This window comes from Vigna angularis, chromosome 1, assembly GCF_016808095.1.
Source record: "Vigna angularis cultivar LongXiaoDou No.4 chromosome 1, ASM1680809v1, whole genome shotgun sequence".
Classification (NCBI taxonomy): domain Eukaryota; kingdom Viridiplantae; phylum Streptophyta; class Magnoliopsida; order Fabales; family Fabaceae; genus Vigna; species Vigna angularis.
The window spans coordinates 2,688,593-2,708,747 of record NC_068970.1 but is presented as its reverse complement, the minus strand read 5'-3'; the positions used below and the strand labels follow the sequence as shown (position 1 = coordinate 2,708,747).

The 20,155-nt window shown below is 31.5% G+C and overlaps 2 protein-coding genes across 2 annotated transcripts; one reads left to right on the top strand and one right to left on the bottom strand.

Moving 5' to 3' along the window:
• Nucleotides 1-10,015: 10,015 nt before the first annotated feature.
• Nucleotides 10,016-17,657, top strand: LOC108319172 (pumilio homolog 24). The gene is made up of 17 exons (XM_017550217.2): nucleotides 10,016-10,307; nucleotides 10,513-10,566; nucleotides 10,991-11,052; nucleotides 11,164-11,245; nucleotides 11,343-11,466; nucleotides 11,540-11,623; nucleotides 12,401-12,515; nucleotides 13,170-13,320; nucleotides 13,418-13,531; nucleotides 13,627-13,698; nucleotides 15,249-15,299; nucleotides 15,378-15,428; nucleotides 15,605-15,712; nucleotides 15,798-15,992; nucleotides 16,755-16,829; nucleotides 16,923-17,170; nucleotides 17,269-17,657. The coding sequence occupies exons 1-17, from the start codon at nucleotides 10,113-10,115 to the stop codon at nucleotides 17,399-17,401; spliced, it is 1,914 nt and encodes a 637-aa protein (XP_017405706.1). The 5' UTR covers nucleotides 10,016-10,112; the 3' UTR covers nucleotides 17,402-17,657.
• A 47-nt stretch (nucleotides 17,658-17,704) lies between these two features.
• LOC108319182 (J protein JJJ2) lies at nucleotides 17,705-19,568 on the bottom strand. The gene is made up of 4 exons (XM_017550225.2): nucleotides 18,915-19,568; nucleotides 18,777-18,828; nucleotides 18,616-18,683; nucleotides 17,705-18,414 (listed from the first exon to the last, which is right to left on the bottom strand). The coding sequence occupies exons 1-4, from the start codon at nucleotides 19,062-19,064 to the stop codon at nucleotides 17,866-17,868; spliced, it is 819 nt and encodes a 272-aa protein (XP_017405714.1). The 5' UTR covers nucleotides 19,065-19,568; the 3' UTR covers nucleotides 17,705-17,865.
• Nucleotides 19,569-20,155: the final 587 nt, after the last annotated feature.

Here is a 20,155-nt window from a genome sequence, read left to right as displayed (position 1 = left end):
ATTATATATGTTTTCTATATAATTGGGATGTCACAACTTCTGTTATTCAAAATTAATAATACGTTTCTTTTATATGTATATTATATATAAATGAAGAATCAGGGAAACCAAAACTTCCATGATTTATTTGAAAAAGAGACTCACAAGCAAATGCAAGACACGTTGCTTTTAAGGTTTAATAAGTAATTTTATTTTTATATTTAAAAATTTGAATTTTATATTTAATTGAATTTTTGTAAAAAAATTAATATAATTATTTTTTATGTTAAGTTAATTTTAATATATTTAAAATTATCAGTGTACAAATTTATATTTATTACATGTTAAAATTTAAATTATTTTATATTTAAAACTGTGCTGATTTTAAAATATGACATTAAATATAAGTGATTCAAAATTTTCCACATAATATACTGAGATTTTAACATGAACACTTTCCATATAATTAATATCAATTTAACACAATAAACCATATTATTTTTTTTTTTACAAATATCAAAACTATATTTCTTTTTTAAATGAAAACTCAATTACTTTAATATATATATATATATATATATATATATATATATATATATATATATATATATATATATATATAAAGACCAAATCAATTCAAAATCTAAATATAAAAAATAAATTATTTTTAATTATATTTTGCAAATAAACGTGTACATATACATATATTACATTAGTACAAATTTTCATATGTTATGGTTAGAAATTACGAAAACTTGAACAAGTGAGAAGATTGTTTAGTTTCAAAACAATTTATTTCATAAAATAAAATAAAAAAGGCAACCAAGGTTAAATTTAGAAAATCAAAATCTACAACTTCAAATAAAGAAATAATAAATTTTTGTTATCCCTTGGATCTCAAATTTTCATGAATAGGGTTGATATAAAAAACATGATTGAAAATCCCTTATAAATGTCCTTGAAATTTTATTTTCTTTGATATTTTCCTACAAATAAGTTAGTTCGAATGTCATTATACATCAGTATTTTCATATAACTTTACTTAAATCTTAGTTTTATATTTTTTTTAAGTGACGCGGTTCTTGATAAAAAAAATACATATACCTATATCTATATTTTTATATAATGAGAATTTTTCTTTTTAGTGTTCATATTTATTTTTTAAATGATTTTTTTAAATTAACATAATTATTTCATGAATTTCATTTTTAAGCGATTCTTTTTAATTTAACGGTTTTTCCAATTTGATTATTTTTTAAATTTAACTATTTTTTAATTATAAAACTACCTGTAAAAAGCTAAACACTATTTACAATAAAATTATAAAAATTATTTTAATTTTATAATTACAATAATAACAACAACAATTATTATTATCTATTATTTTTTAGGTTTAATCCTTTTCGACATCCCTATTTGTGTAGGAATGTCTCAGATGGGTCCTCGTATTATGAAAGTTTTCAATTGGATCCCTGTTTTAGTAAAATTTGAGTCAATAAAGCCCTTGCCGTTAAATGTTATGGATGGCGTTAATTTTCTTCTAATGTGACATGTTGAGGTGTCATTTAATTACGAGGTGGCATGGCATCGGAAGAGTCTTGTTGACCAGCTTTGACTGATTCATAACGTGACCAGTGAAGACCTGCCACATGTCAACCCCTTTCCCACCCAAAATTAGGGTTTCAGATAGGGGAAAGGAGGAAACCCAGAAACCCTAGCCGTCAGCCACCTTGAAGCCACCACCGTCAACCTTCAAATAGCCGCTATCCACCATCGCACAAACGTGAATCGTATCAGCCACCAGAATCGCGATTCCTTCGTCCTCCACCACCAAGCGTGATTCGATCTCCTTCCTCGCAAGCTTCGCCGCAACCTCCCTCAAACCAGAGATGCAAGCCTCTCTGAATCGCGCCTTTTTTTTCGCATCTCGCAGCTGCTTCGCCAAACCTTAGCGCCACAAAACCGCCGTGAAGACGCTGCCATGATCGCAACCACTAACTTTCATCACCCTCGCACCTGTCAGAGAAAACACGCAGAAACCCAATCACAGAGAAAATCAAAATCGCGCAGCTGTTCGAAAGCCATGGCGCGAATCATCTTCTCCTTCGTTCATCTCCACCTGTAACCACAATCAGACCTGCAAACAAACCCAGAAACAGAAGAGAGCCATCTCCATTCGGAAATTCTAGTGCGAGAAGCGGAGAAAGCATTTTCCCATTCTAACGGCGCGTAGGCAGAGGCACAAGGAGAAGCCCTTTCCCATGGTGGCGGTGAAGACTGGTGCCACGATTAAGCCAGGTCAATGCCACGTCAGTAACATTTCGTCATCTCAGTATCCCACTCATCAATTTTGTTAACGCCGTCCAGCCAACTTAACGGGAAGGACTCAATTGATCTCAATTTTCAAAATTAAGGACCATTTTGACACACTTTACAAAACGAGGACCTATCTGAGACATTCCTACACAAATAGGGATGTCGAAAAGGATTAAACCTATTTTTTATTATTATAAAAAATACCAACCCATATTGATAATATGTGTTTTCACTAGTCTTCTATATTTATATATAAAAAAGTTATTCTTTTTTCCCTTCACATTTATTTTTAATTTTACCTTTTAAATATTTATTTTAATTAAGGTAGTTATTTTAATTATATATATATATATATATATATATATATATATATATATATATTAAAGTGATTTTTTTTTGTGTTTACATTTGTTTTTTAATTTTACCCTTTAAATATTTTTAAATCAAGATAATTATTTTATCAATATTACCTTTTATTAAATGACTGGTAATTTAAATTCAAGAGTTTTTTTTATTTGATAGTTTTTTTTATACTTCACAATTTTTTAATTAAAAAATTACCTACAAAATAAATAAAAATTACCCACAACAAAATTATAAGAACTATTTATACTTAAATTTATAATTATAATAACAATAGTAATAATTTTATTATTGTTTATCATATCTATCTATCTATCTATCTATCTATATATATATATATATATATATATATATATATATATATATATATATATATATATATATATATATATATATATATATATATATATATATATATATATATATATATATATATATATATATATATAAAGAACATTTATCTTTTTGTTGTCCACATCTAATTTCTAATTTTACTCTTTAAATGTTTTTTTAATAAAGTAAAATATAATATTCCCATTTTATCACTGTAGTCAAAATTATATTATTATTATTATTATTTAATATTTAATATTATTATTATTATTATTATTATTAATTAATTAATAATAGAAGAATTTAGTTGGACCACTGAAAACGCACTATCAAGGGACAGTTCTAGAAAATGCATCACCTGCAAATGAAGAGAAACCAAAATAGATGAAAGATACAAAAGTAAAATAATAAATAATACTTTCAAATCTCCTCCCTCAAGTCAAAAGTCAAATGAATGGATTCTGCTAATCCTTTTTGCAAATTTGCTATTCAATAGCAGTGAACATAACAAATCTAAAGTATCCACTTGTTTATACGTAGTCTCTTTTGTGAGAGGGAAAAAGATTTTAATAGAATGTTGATGCCTTAAATCCTTTAGAAGGAGCATCACAAAAAGGTAAGAATTAGTATATCGAAAATGCAAGTTGTCAATGATTATTCATGTGGGTTAGTGGCTTACCTAGCTTAAGAGACTATCTAACCCACACCTCCAATTTTCTAATTATTACCAACCCCCGAAATTTAAATCTTCTTTAAATCATGTTTCGTCTTTGTTAAATTGTAACTCCACCCCCAAAAAATACATAATAGAAAATGAGAGTGAGGATAAAAATATATATATTTTTTATTTTTAACAATAAAGAAATAACAGAGTAAAAAAATTAACATCAGTACATTTTAATATTATAGCAGTTTTTATGTGTTATATAAGTTTGGATATAAATATTAACTGCCAACAAAAATAGTTCTGTATTCATCTAGGCACTAGATACATTAGTTTTTCTTGGTCTCTGGTAATTATACCGTTATAAGTTTACTATATTTTATTAAGATATTACATTTCTGAAGTTAAATGACATACTGTTAATTATTTTTTATTAATATCTTATAAATAATGTTTTTAAAACAATATCCATTCTTGCAAACAATATTAGATTAGAAAAACAGGACATTATATTTAATTAGAATGTTTGTAACAACTTCAATAATATAGTTTTTCTTAAAAATACAAGTCTGATTTATATTATAAAATTTACATGTATAGCCATGTCTTACATCTATTATCTCATTTTGCAGTTAGATTATCAAATACCAAATACTAATAATTCAATAACTAGATTGTTAGTTGTTAGAAAGTAACTCATCCAATCAACTAGTTTAACGTATAAACTGTGGTATCGTAAAACATAAGTATAATATAATCTCATACATGAGTTTTTTTTTTAATCGCAAATGTGAAAACTGATATCAAATGTCGTGTCTATTGCTATCAGTAATGATAAACTGAAAAAGAATTTACATAGTTTGAAGGACAAATAACATTAGAATTTGGCAAACATTTATATCTCAGCTATTAGCTAAAAACGGCACCTTCCATTCCGAGCATTGTTTTGCAATCGAATGCTTTTTCCCGGTTTAGACAGTTGCTGTGTGTCCACTGTTCAACTAGCTGGCTGAGTTTTTGAAATTGGAAATCTTTGGGAGCTAGCTGTTTTATATTGATTTTCCTTTGGGGAGAAGAGAAGAAACTAGAATAAAGCTACAAAAGTCAAAAATGCATACCTATATGACAGAGATATTGCACAACTTTTTCTTTTCTAAATTATTTGGATCATACAGGGAGATATATGTACATACACCTACTTTTAAGTATATATATTATTGAGTGAGGAGCATTATTTGATTACCGTGTGGAAATGAATCTAATCTACCTGGTTGAAAGGGCAAAGAATCTGAACCACAATTTGGTGTGAAAAAGGAAGATTTTAATTATGATATATATATATATATATATATATATATATATATATATATATATATATATATATATATATATATATATATATGTAGATGCGTGCGTAGAAGAGTTAGATGTTGTTGAAAAGAGGTGATTTTTGAAGAAGTGTGAAGACAAGGTGGGGAATAGAAAAAGCTGAAGGTGAGAAGGTCTCATCATGGATTATGGGGCCAATGCAAGAAGTGTATCCGAATCCTGTAGATGGAAGCACCAAGGTCCCTCCCATCAAGTCATTTTCTGCCACTGTTACCTGCATGTGCCCAACCAAAAGACAAACAGAACACACCCAATTATTTCTCCCTAAACAATTCACTCTTTCCTAAGAGTTAAACCTTATTCACCCAAACTCAAACAACCCCAACAACGCTCCATCATATATATATATATATAGTACGTACTCGTATATATGTTTTTCGGTATCTTTGCTGTTCATCACCAAATAATTATGGAATCCAAGAGCCGTAGGTAGTTTCAGACGAAAACCAAGACTGATGTAAAAAGGACAGAATATTGAAGTTATTCATGTCAAAGTTCAAGATTTTCTTAAAAAAAGTACTCGTTTTGTCATCTTATTCTACTGGAACCAAACTCATCTTAAGGAAAATCATTGAAGCCATATACAAAAGGATTTATTTTGGAGAAAAATAATTTCGCTAAAAACAAACACTTTGTCTGCATATATGGAATACTTTTACAAATTATATATACTCACAGCACTCGAAAACACACGCAGAGACGCACAAAATCTTCCCATCTTATGCATGTTCAACGATTTGACTTAAACCGTTGATGAATGCACAGTGATTACATATTTCACCAAATAAAAGAGAAAAAAAAGGTTAGGTCATGTGAGGAATTCCTTTGTAGTAGTCAATGTATTTACGTGTATCAAACTCGGCTTTACAACGTGCAGTGGGGGACAGAAATTTATCTTCAGGTACCTCACCAGTAACTTCATTACCATTATTCCCATTAAGGCTTATTTTGGCCTCCTTATGATAAAAACAAAGCATTGTTATCAATTTAAAGAATAGTGTTATAACTTGGTGATAATAGGACCACATAGAAAAGAAAGAAACGAAAAATTCACTAAATTCAACCTATGGCAAAGTTAATGCCAGTCCAAAGTTTATTAAGAGGCAAATATTCTGCCTCGGATCTCGCCAAAATCTACCATTAGTAGACTTTGAGAGACCAACAAAAATGTTCTGCTTCTCACTACCATGAACTTGTAGCGGCGCAGATGCATGCACCGAGTGATATTATTAGTTGGATTGTATTAATAACGATTATAAAAGTGCGCACACAATATACCTACACTGCATTGCATCCATATCAGATACCACGGCGTGACAACTGACAAGCATTTCCAAATCATTGACTGAGCAAATATAACCAAAAATCATAGTAGCAAAGCATGCATGCTTAATTATAATTAAAAGAAGGATTAAAAAACATTTATTGTTTTGAAGTATGGCAGTACCGACAAGTGTCGAAGAAGAATCATTCACGATTAAATAGGCCTTGAGAAACAATTATAAATTAGCTTCTCTATTAGATCCTTATCCCCGAAGTCCAGCATAATTAAGAAACATTATGTAGAGGCTTCTGGAATTGCACTTCTAATTTTTTTTTAAACGTTAGGTTATGTTTAGGTGGTGATTTTAATTTTGTTTTCGGGTAACGGTCCGATAACAAATGAAATTAATAATATATCTAATAAATAATAAATATAATAATATAGTACACGAAACAAACAATAATACTTGATGAAATAGATTCTAATTCATAATTTTGATGTCGTATTAAAAAATACATTTTAAGCTTAATTCAATTTTTGAGAACCAGTATATATAGAATAATTCCACCTAGTTATATATTTTAAACTTTTCTTACCACTCGTGGAAACTGTTCTTATCACTAATAGATGTGTGACTTTCATCAAACATTTTTTTCAAACCTCGAAACCTTGTATACATATGTGGTAATATTTGAGAAATGATTGCTCATCAATTATTGACAGGTAACTTTGGTGATCTAATGATCCAGTTGTCTGATTTTTTTTTCAAAGTACTCGATTACTTTACATGAATAACAGAGTACTCTGAATTCAAGGCAGAAAGTTGTGTCTCCCATTTTGCTGTAATTTTTATTTTTGTAGGCTGGAAAAATGTGAGAAATCCTTCGAAGGGGTAAGGGACCTCGAAGTTTATCAAAGAGATGTATTTGTTTTAATGTTTGTAGCAGAAAAAATAATCTGTGACCAGAGATTGAATATATTGGGCGTATCATGATCATTGACAATTTTTATTAAGTTCATTCTCTTTATTGAGTAATGTAATAATGCTGTTTTTCATTATAGAAATAGATTATGTGATTTGAATATATTTAAAATAAAAGTTTCTAAAAATTTGTGTAGATGGGTACGATAATTTTTTTTTAATAAATAAAATTAAATAATTATATTTTATCTTTGAAAATAAATGTAATATAATTTTTAAATTTTAAATATAAATAATGGAAATGATATTAAAATTAACTTAAAATTGGTATTTATAATAAAAAAAAGTTAATTGGGAAGATAAAATTAAAATTAAAAGGAAATTATGGAAGAAAATTTAATTACATTTTTTTAAATACTATGGTGGTGTTATGTTTCACATCCACCGAACAAAATATACCCATTTGACAACTTAAATTATCTACAAAATTAAAATTCATTTAATAACTTAAATAATAATATTTTAATTATATTATTTTATTTTACTTTATTTTAAATTAGTAGTAAAATGACTGTAATTTTTGTAAGGCTGTGAAAGTATCTATAATGCATTCATTCCCTGTCTTTCACCCATGATTCTTACTTAAATCATCGCCTGTAAGTAAATGACTTCACAACCACCAAAACAAATAGCTCACGCAATCACAAATTGATCTTAACATTAACACATAAAAGTGCGACACCCTGAAAGCTAAATGAAATATGCCAAAGTTTCATGGTGTATTATTAGCTGGTGGGTCAATCTATCCTAATCATTTTTTGCAAGTTGCGGACAAGACATATTAAAATTTTGTCACCTCTAACAACATTGGATGCAACAAAGTTTTCCTCCAAATAAATTAATGTAATTAAATTCTTCAAACTATAAGTTAGAAACGATAACGACTATAGAAAATAACCTATTAGTTAATTTGTTTGTTTATGTGAATTATGTTTAAACTTTTCCAAAAAAATAGTAATGCTTGACCTCAGATTATAAATTTAGTTTAAAATCAGTTTAATTTAAAATCACGAATAGCAAGAAAAAAAATCAATAATATAATATAATGTACATCTAACCGTAACTTTTTTTTTCAAACATGGATTTTTATTATAATTTGTCAAGCATAATGAAAATTAAATAAGATGTCCAAAAAAATCGAAAATAAGACTTGAAGTTAATTTTGAGTCTAGGTTTTACTTTAGGAATGTTATGCAATGATATTTAATTTTATTGAAGCTATCATGTTTAACTTTTTTTTTTTATACTTAGATCATTTATATGAGATTTGTTAATAAACCCATATGCAAATAGCTTGTTGATAGAGTATTGAAATCGAGCTAGCTCTGGCCAAGTTAAAGAGAAATTTATCAAGTCCGAACTAGCCGTTGGTCGACCTCTATTTCAATTTGAGTTGGTAGAGCTATATTTTAGTTTGGCATGTTTTCTTGTTTTTTTTTTGTTCGAAACCTGTGTATTGGTTCATTTATTCTTTATAAACACACAAAAACATATACCTGTTGGGCTTCTGCCGTCGCACTCTGATCCTTTTTGAAGATTTTATTGGTTTCTTACCTTGAAGAAATGAATATAAAAAATAAGACAAATTCTGGAAACAACCATCAAATGATATACAATGCTGATCTCGATCAACCTCTCATACCCACCGATCCTATCTATTGCCTGGAAAAGATGTAATCTCATGATTCTTAAGATTCTTATGTAATAAAAGCTTATATACTCACGTGAGAGAGAAAAATATGACGGATGTGATGTAAGGGGATAAACATACCCTCTTACGTTTTCTTTTTCTTTTTACTATTTATTACTATTTTATTATATTATTACCACTTTACCACTTATGCATTTCAATCTTGTTTCCATCTATTTAACTGAATTTACGTGACAAATATTTAAATTGCATATTGTTAGAACTATGTTTCATATATTCTTTACAAGTGCAACATTTCTCTTTAGAAATCTAAAGTTTGTCCATGAAGAGGTATAAGTATTTTAGATTGAGTTGTGTTGAATGGAAAATGGCTGTATATTTTATCTTTCGTGAGTTGATCTTGTATTAATCAGAAATGTTTTACAAATATATTACAGTCAATTTACAAATCATAAATTTGTTCTGTAATTTTGCTAATTTGTGTAACTATTATTTTTTTTAATCAATGAATGTATTATATAACTTGTTGAATCGTGATTATTATAAATAAATCTACATAACAGTCTTAGACAGTGCATATTACAATAAAAGTTTGGTTATTGTATTTTTTTATTCGATTATAAATGAAACTTTATGCTTTTGAAACAAATATTATTTAAATTTTTAAGAATTATTATTGATTATTTTTTCTATTTTTTTTGTTTAATTAAAATATAGAATTTCTCTTAATTTTACATATCTCAATAATGGCCGAACCTTCTTCGTTTATAAATTCAATCCTATTTTTAATTTGTCCTCTAAATTGTCTTAAATTCTCATGCATATATAAAAATATTAATACAAGATACTGAATTTTAATCCATAAAGAGGTATTTCACAATATGCACACCATGCTATGCCTAGTAGAAAACAATCAGAGATTTTTAGAGTCAAATAATACAAATATTTAGCATAATTTATTTTAAATACAGAGATTGATGTGTAATTTTGCAAAATAAACTACAACAGTTATAAAGGATAAAAAAGACATTTCACAATAACGCTATTGAAAACATATATTTAGATATCTGAAAAATTTGTATAAACCCTAGTAATCGTAAACCCGCGGGTTCCCTCCGAGCGATAGGTGCTACTAACTCAACGCGGAAAGCGTAACCTTGGAGCTTGAGCAATGGCGGCGAAGAAGCAGGACGACGGGAACACGAAAAAGAGAAAGCGACTCGACACTAAAACTCGGGAATCTCCATCTAATTCCAAGACTTCCAATCTCACTGCCTCAAAGAAGCACAAGCCACACTCTCTTGCCAAAGACACGAAGCAGCAGAAGCCTATTCTTACTGGCCGAGAACGTCGTCTTCAGGCCAAGGTTTTTCTTCTTTATTATAATCATTTGAAATAGCGTGTTGCACATTTATGATTTCGATCTGTGTCTGTAATGAGGTTAATTATACCGATACTGTTTGATTTTTTTTTTTTCAATTTTTGGATTGTTCTATTCTAGTTGATCAGCGAAAAATTTGTAGATTACTTGTTTTGATTGATTAGCTGAGCCTGTGATTGTTTCATCTCAGGAACTTGCGGATGCCAGAAAAAAGAAGAGAAAGCGACATTATACTCTTGAGCAAGTGAGAGCATTCCTATTCCTATTTGTAAATATTATTTGTCTCTTGAACTGAGTGCTGTAACTATATTTCTAAATTTCGGTTGCTCATTGCGTGATATTATTGTATGATTCTTATTAATGGAAAGAAGCATTATACACTTATTATAATTTTTTGGTATATGTTTTATTCATTAGGTTGTATAAATTTTTTATTTTATGTTAAGAGTTTGTGTAGTTGGCCAAATTGTCACCGCCAAACGCCTCTCGTATTCGCCTACTATCCTATACCATCACACTTCAATTAGAATATAAGATTAAATTTACGTGATTAAAATTTATACCGCAATTGCGGACTGTTGTAGCACATTGACAACATTGCGATGCAACAGTTGTTATTGTCCGCAATTTAGAACCCTGGTTATTTGATTTTGGTTAATTCTATACAGGAGCTTGCACGTCTCTGGGAGAAAATGAGACGTCATGAAATTGCTAAAGAGGACAGAGCTAAGTATGTTTCTTTAAGAAAAAAATTTAGGGACTGATATTTCTTTGTCAATGGCATGCTGAAAATTTTTGTTGTCCCTATTATGTCTTACTTTAGACTTTTATATGATTGAAGGCTAGTGACAGAAGCTGTGCAAAAGATGAAGGGGAAGATTCCAGAGATTGCTGGCTCTCACATTTCATCTCGTGTTCTTCAAGTATATTAGTTTTTTTTTTTCATTGTTCAGTTTCACATAATTCTAGAAGATCTTGCAGTTTACGTGTTTTTCTTGTTTTTTGGCTTTAATCAATCAGACTTGTGTCAAACATTGTTCACAATCTGAAAGGGATGCAGTATTTGAAGAGCTTTCTCCACATTTTCTAAATCTAGCATACAATGCCTATGCTGTTCACTTGGTGAAGAAGATGCTTGACAACGGTATGTTATATGTGAAATATACGTGGTTATTTGTCAGTGTCATTTTTTCTTCTAATTAGCTCTCCTTTTTCAGCCTCCAAGAAACAACTAGCAGGCTTTATCTCAACACTCCATGGTCATGTTGCTCCTCTTCTTCGTCATATGGTTGGGTCAGTTGGTATGTGACTTTGGTTTGTGTAGTATTTTTCTTGTGGGTGTTCATGGTTTGGATCTGAATTGTTTAGGATAACAGATTTACTAACCATGGTTTTAAATAGCACACTATAGCAGTGTGGAGTGGCCATTGCCTGTTACAGGGGTTGCTACTGGAGTAGTTTAGTTCAGCAGCTGTAGTGGGCCGAATCAACCATAATGGGCACTAGAATGGTGCCATGCCTTGATTCCAAAAAATACCTTAGTAATGAGATATTAGGATTTTTTGGAGGGTTATTTTGGGATTTTAGTTTGCAAAATTGAAATATATAGACGTAATGCAATGATAGTGAAGATGGTAAAGAAGACTTGGATTTAGAAGATGATGACTGATAATTGCAATCCATGAAACTTTTATTTGACTTTTGTTGGTGTTTACTTGTATGCTTTGTTAAAACAACTTTGAATTTTTATTGTTAATTATAAATGTTACTGATTTTGAATATTTTTTCATCACTTTGATAGTTTCTTTGTATATGGTATATATTATATAAACTATATATATTTTTTTGAATAGCAGCAGTTCTCCCATGTGTTATCTCGGGATGGTGTTTTTTAAGCCAACTATTATGTGCAGCCATCCTAGCTTTAAAACATTGTGACTAACAAGGAACTTGGGAGGAAATTCCAATAATAGTTTCTCCTCACTAATTTTCTGCTGATTTTTCATGACCCGATATGAAATAATTTTTATCCAAAGTCAACTTTCCTGCAATAAGTTGTGTATCTACATGTGATGCAGTTGTTGAGCATGCTTATGAGTTAGCAAATGCTGCACAGAAGCAAGAACTGCTTTTGGAATTATACTCCACAGAACTTCAGTTGTTTAAGGATCTAGTGTCACTGAAAGAGAGCAGGTAATGACTCGGCTATTGGTAGTCTACAATTCAACATCAATGTAAGTTAATTTAAAAAATAATAACTGGAATCTAAAATATGTAACTGTTATCAATTCTCATGGAAGGAGGGAAAATGCAGGACATATCCAACCTTTGCAAAAGTTACATTGAAAAGATAGATGAACTTTCTGTTTCAACTTTTATTTATTTCTTTGAGACCTGCTTATATTTGAATGCCTTTTGGGTTTCTTTTGAAGGATCATGGTTATAGAAGCCAGGAAGTAAAATTTATTCAATTTATAATTAATTAATTTCTGACGATTTGCTGGATATCCCACTGCTTTATGTGAGTACACTAAATGATTTGAAATAAGTTTAATTTTAAATTCATTACTTGGGAAATAGAGTACATTTTCTTGGATCTCAACTTTCATTTAGATACTTGTAGATGAGTAAATTCTCATGAAATTTGTATTGACAGTTTTATTCAATGAAGCTGTATAAAGCAGTGTTATGGACAATTTTTCCTTGCAATGATTGGTTCTTTTCCTGACAGAATTGATGTTGATTTCTTAATTTTAGCAACTTTAATGGGATGTGTAAGAATTCAATATGGTAATTTATTTATTTTTCTCTTGCTGGGGTTTTTAAATAGTTTTTATTGTATGTCAGATTATTAGATGTGATGTCCAAGTTGAAACTACAGAAAGGTTCAGTTTTGCGACATATGACGTCAGTGATTCAGCCAATTTTAGAAAAAGGGATAGTTGACCATTCTATCTTACACAGAGTCTTGCTGGAATATTTTAGCATTGCTGACAAGGTGCTTCTCTCCCATTTCACCTATATTTCTTCACGCCTTTTGTTTCTGCAACAAATTTCACCTTGGGCAATAACATCTAAATCAAGTTTTTTAAAAGTCTTCTGTCACAGATATAATCCAACAGTTATCAAGTCCACTCATTGTTAGAATGATTGGCACGAGGGATGGAGCCAAAATTGGAACTCTGTGTGTAAAATATGGAAATGCTAAGGTGTGCCCAGCAACTTCTTTCTTATCAATATAAATGTTTAGAGTATTTTTTATGATGAATGCAGCATATGATTGCTCTTTACACTCTATTCATAGGAAAGAAAGAAGATTATCAAAGGATTGAAAGGGCACGTGGACAAAACAGCTTATCATCAATATGGGTGCATGGTGAGTAATTTGACTGAGGTTGTCTTTTGTTGGCCCAGCCTATTCATGGTTTTGTTGTGCCTTTATCTAAGTTCAAATTATTAATGTTAGCGTCTATCCCTGGGCACAGATTAAAAGGGAAAAAAAATATTTGACCTGGTGACACAGTTCACACTTTAGTAATTAAATTTTTTTGAAATAGCTGTGAACCATATATGGACATAAATCGTTTGATAGGGATTTGTTTTTGCAAAATATCTAGGGTTCAGAAAGACATGCACTTTTCCGTGCTTATTTAACACATTTTTTGGGTTCTGAAATTTAAAACTGGAATTCTCTCAAACAATGGAGGCTATTTAAAAGAGAGCACCAACACCAGCCAATACTAAAACCACAAATTCTGAATAATTGCATACCTTTCCTCTTTCCCCTTGTTTAGAAATATTCGATAACTGCCTCTCTTATTCTTCTGCCAAACATCTACTACTAACATCTGTACAACTGATTTCTTATATGTTGTATCTTGTTTGTTGGAAATGAATTTTCTCGAGTGGAAAAAAGCATGAGATGGTCATGTTAAGATCCACTCTTTAATTTGTACAATCTCACTTTTATTATAGAAATATATTATTATTGAAGAGCTCACATAGACTAAAACTAAAGTCAAATTATAACATATAAGTGGTATCAGAGGCATCTGAAACTTATCCTACTCAAGTTAGTCAGACCTTGTGTCACTCGAGTTTCTCCCAAGTCTCCCTTTTGAGATGTCCCGTCTTCAAGATAAGAGGATGTGTTGAAGAGTCTATATTGAATAGAGATAAGGTTTATGTGTTGAAGAGTCTATATTGAATAGATATAAGGTTTATGTGTTGAAGAGTCTATATCGAATAGAGATAAGGTCAAATTATAGTATATTAGTAGATGCAAGCTTCATCTTGCAAACCAATTTTGTAAGATTGAGTTGGACTTAAATTTTATTTTCTTAAGAATTAATATTAGTAAAATTTATTGAAGGAGTAGGATCTCATGCAGTGGTAATGGCAATGCAGAGAATCCATTCTCTTCTTTGTTATATCAATCCCACTTTGCTTGTGTAAATTCGTTCTTTTGATTCTTGGTTTTCTAAAGTATGGTAATGACATGGGCCTATCACTTATTTATATGCCTCTCATGTACTTCAATAGTTGGGAAGTTTATAGACTCAATAGTTGCTTCTCATATGTGGTTGTTATCTTTGACTCTTACTTTAGAACTTGTTTTAGAATGACATATTTCCAACTTTAATGATAAAAATCAATGAGTTGCTCTCAGCTGATGTGTTATAGAGGATTACATTACAAGGGAACGGTATGCCCTATAACACTCAACCCCTTATGCTAAGTAAATATACCTAGAAAACAGTTTTATTTAAGCTGTATAGTATAGTAACAATCATAATTTTAATACCAACTTAAATTAGTGAAAAATGTTTGTGCACCTAACTTTTCACTAATTTTTCACTATAAGTTACCTGTTTACATTCCATTCAGATTTTTCTTATGAATAAATTTGTATAATCAATTTTTCAGGTGCTGGTTTGCATCCTCTCAGTTGTTGATGACACAAAACTGATAACAAAGGTTTGTTTGGTTTTGTTATGTTTCTGTTTTTCTCATTAATAGTCAATATCTGTAAGCAGTATATCATTCATGCTGCAGGTTATCATTCGTGAGCTTCAGTCAGTACTAAAGGAGCTTGTTCTGGATAAGGTTTGTCCTACTGTACTTTACCTTTGATGTTTACAAGCATTATGAAGGAGAAGTGAATATAATTTTCATCAATTAATAGAACACTTCTTAGAGATCCTTCTCATGATATCTATATGTTTATTGTGTTTTCTGGTTGTAATTCTCTAAGTTCTGTTGTTTACTTTTGAATTTTACAGAATGGAAGGCGACCCTTACTCCAATTATTACATCCTAATAGTTCACGCTATTTCAGTCCTGATGATCTTGCTACTCTAAGTTTATCTATACCTTCTCTATCTCTGAAGGTTATTTCTTAAATCTATCTTTTCTGGTTTTTTATTACTAAGAAACCACTATATTAGTCACATTCTTCATTCTGTATGCTATCAGGATCAGTCAGAAGCTGGCTCTCTTACTGAAACTACGAAGGTTTCACTTGGTGAGAATGAATCTGAGGAAGACATGGCAGTGGATGAAGTTAATAAAGATAAGATTTCTGTGGATGATTCTGACCTAGCTGAGAGTGGGAAAAAAGACCCACTTGTTAGAAGGCAGGAGCTATTGATCAAGAGTGGACTTGCAGATGTAGGTTGATTTGGCTTTTATTCCAGTTTGATTTTTTACATGTTTCACCTGTCTTTTCTACTGTTGTTTGTCTCTCCTTAATTTTTGTTCCTGATTTATTTCGGATAAAATAAAGTTTTTGTACATATTTCTGTTTTATCTGGAGCACGGGATTTAGAGAATGAAAAGGTCTTTTATTCAAGAGAAGGTACATGGGTTTTGCATATCTTCCATGCAATAAACTCTAGATAGATTTAATGCAGAGAGGACAATTAGGTCTTTCACTCAAGAAAATGAATACAAAGGTTCTGCATGTAATGTACAATGTCCTCTTGATTTAGTGCAGAGTGGACAATTGCTTGGTTAATATTGAGTGGAACTCTCTACACATTTTATGTCATACGTGAATATATTACTTCTTAAGCTCGTTATGATTTGTTTCGAACAATTTCTTTTTGTATTGTGTTTGCATAATTCATATTGCCTCTGATCCTTATGTTTCAATGTTATAGATGTATGCCATTTTAAAAGGTGAAGACTATTATTAGTCAATCATACCCGTCACCTAATTTAGTTATTATTATACATTTATGATGAAATTAAAAATTGGGATAATTGAAGAATAATACAAATAAATCAATGAGTTAGATAAGGGTCGTTGCACAACTAACCTTAAAAAAAACTTTAGAAGGAACTTAGTACTGATTTTACTATATGTGAATTTGAACTCGTGAATTATGAAGTTGTGCCTAAAATGTTGTTCTCTTGTTACTTGCTTTGCAGAGTCTTCTTGATGTATGTATTGAGAGCGTGGGAGAACTGCTACGGTCAAATTTTGGCAAGGAGATTTTGTATGAGGTAATAAAGAGGATGTTGATATTATAATCTCATCAGTTCTGTAAGTTTGTTACCAAGTATTGCTTTCTTATTTAAATTCATTTGCACATGCAGGTTGCAACAGGGGGTTCTGATGGCATAATGCGCCCAACTTTGGATGATAAGATAAATTCTCTCCACAACGCAGTAGCTTCTCTTGCAGCAATGCCTAAACCAGCAGATTCACAAGAGGAGCATGTCCTTGAAAATTTCCATTCTAGTCGGACCATTAGAAAACTGATTTTGGATTGCCCCAACTTTGCTTCCACCTTATGGGAAAAGGCTTTTAAAGGGAAAAGTGAGTTATGGGCGCATGGCCATAGGTAATTTTCATTTACTTTAGTTCAGATTATTCACCAACGAAGTTTGGGTGCAAAGGATTGGTTTCTTACGGCTTTTTGTCATGTCAATATGATTGCAGCTGCAAGATTGTTTCAGCATTTTTAGAATCCCCAGATACGAAAGTGCAAAAACTTGTTGGAAAAGAGCTCCAGCCTCTAATTGACCGCGGAATTCTCAAGAACCTGAAGCTTAAAGAACAAGCAAACCAATGATTGTCTTGTATGGAGAAGGGGGGACTATATCTCAAGGGGACAGGTGTGGTACAAGATATCAGTAGCCAAGTTATGATGTGGAGGCAGTAACGATCTACTTTTTTATGAATTTGTAGAAAACGAGTTAAAAGGCAAAAACTAAAATTTTGGCCGAGAAAGCTGTTGCCGTTATTTTGACAACCAGAATTACTAGATGTATAATGATCTACTTTTGCATATTTAATGCAGCAATTTTGCAACCCCAGGCAATTTTATTGGACGGTGTGTATTGTAGTACATGTATTACTGTTCAATTTCATTTTTCAAGCTGTTATCTAACTTTTATTTAATCAATGCATATTTTACGCTTGGGAGGTTCATAATAAGACGGATATATATCAGGCCAATTTCAAACGAAATGCAATTAATCCTTGGAAGAAGCCGGAGTCTGACAATCACATTACGTTAAAAAAAAATCTTTCTAACTAGCATTTTGATGGGACAAAAGCGAATTTGCTTGCAAACAAACTCCTAGATTGGACCTCAAAAACAGGGGAGGCATGCAGCGCTCCTCCCTTTTCACTGTGAAGCATACTATTTCTCTGCAAGTACCAAAAAGTTGAAGAATTCTTGTAAATATTGCTCCTCAGGTGAGGGTAGCCTTGGTACAAATAATCCGACGGATTGAAAACAGGGGTTTCTTTCTCAAATCTATGAAGCGACTTGCTTCTGTGTAGAAAGCCAACCGGATTCTGGCCTGGAGATTCTTTCCTTGACATTGAATTTGTTCGCAAACAGTTCTCTATCACATTAGCCTCGTCCATGAATCTTTCTCTCATTTCCCTAATATTTCTCCAAAGTTTAAAAGATCTTGATCTTGTGATGATATTCCATGCCTTAAAACCTCGTCCCCCTGAATTGACAGGGACATTACTGGATGTATACGGAATTCTTTTGCACTCGATGCAGAAATGCTTATATCTCTCCAAGTCAAAGGCTTTTCTCTTTGCTGCATTAGATAAACATGCATACGCCTACAAGAAAAAGGATGGCAGGGGGTTGAGATTGTATATACTCAGACTTGTGAAGGAATTTATGGTATATGTCTACATGGGGTGTTGATAACACCTTCAAAGTTTAGAATCAACAGAAGATAAATGTTCATTGTTTCTGTTATGTTACCTGAAGGCTTAGTACCTAACCAATTAAAAGAAAACAAAACATCACAGAAATACCTCAGAAACGAGCTTGAAAGCAATTTCAGCCTTGGGGTGCTTATTCTTATCCGGGTGAACGTGTAAGGCTGCAGAAGGAAAAAGAAAAAAGAAGCTTCTCATTATTCAGAAAATAGAGAGAATGCCAGATTTCACGTAGCCATAGAACCAGTTAAACCTACCCAGTTTATGGTACCTCTTACGGATGGCACTCACCCCTGCATTTTCTTCCACCTATGAGAACCCAATATGGAGAAACTTTACATCATAAAAGAGAACCTATATACGGTTTGTTTGAACAAGAAAGGTAAAGAACTTACTCCAAGAATGCAATACCAGTCAACGAAAGTTGTGTTGGCTGATTCTGAGAGAAGTTTATGATGAACACATACAACAGAACGCGTGGAAATGGAGCAAATCTCTAATACCAACTTGGACTTGGGGTCTGAGTCTTGTCCCATTCTCCCCATTTTGAGAGTGATATGATAGCGCGAATATTGGAAGTGGAGGACAAAACGCGAATAGGGGTTATTAGAAATAGTGAAGGTGGTTTCCTTTTGTTGGTTTTGGGAGGGCAGTAATAATAAACAGAGATGCAGAGGTTAAGGAAAAATAGCAACCTTTGCGGAGGAGATATTTGACATTGGATCAGTTGGTGGGAACAGACAAGCTTAGAGATATGGAGAGGTTAACGTTATTCTCTCCAAATGGCACTGATCGAGAGGTATTAGGGAAGGACATTTGACCCTTACGTTTCTTTTTTCTTTTCTCGTTCAAATTTAAATCCAAATCCAACTAAAAGCCTTATTTTTATATGATGATATATTATGTTTCCTTTGATGTTAGTTAGAATAACCAAGTTGCTGTTGCCATTCTCCACCGCCTCCTACCATTTGTTGCAACATTCAACAACTAGTAAGTAGTAACATGTTAGGCTGAAAATAGAACTTCACACCACTGTGACAATTGCAGAAGTTCAGAGGTTGTTTTCCAAAGATTGTTTTGTAAAAATTATTAAATATGAGATGTTGAATCAATTGTGTAATTTGATTAAGCCATCTACCACTTCAAGCATTGTTTTATTTGTTGAGGTTTGTGTCACAAAACGTTCATGAAAAGCAAGCTAGCATCCTTGGTACATGAAACCCGTTATACACTTACTGGTAGAAAATACGTGAAGGGTTCGTAGAGGTTTGATGGTTATGGTATGGTGGTAGGTAGATTGCAATATTATTTTGGTACAGTGTCTTTAAATTGAAGGAGAAATTACCCGTGAAGATGAGATGGGAGCGTTCAAGTAGGGGTGACCCACTCATATAATGCCCGGTTGAAGCTAGGAATCAAAAGGTGTTCTGAGTAGGTTAAAAAAAACAATGAAATCATACTACTGGTCCCTACCTCTGTCCTTTTGTTCAAAACAACGTATCATATCATCTTTTCATCTTCTCCTCACAATTCATTATGGGTGCAGTATACCATACATTCCTACCCTTTTCTCCTCGGAAATTAACTGCTAAAGTTGCTTCTTCACCACTACTACCAGTGCTTCGGTTGAACCTAT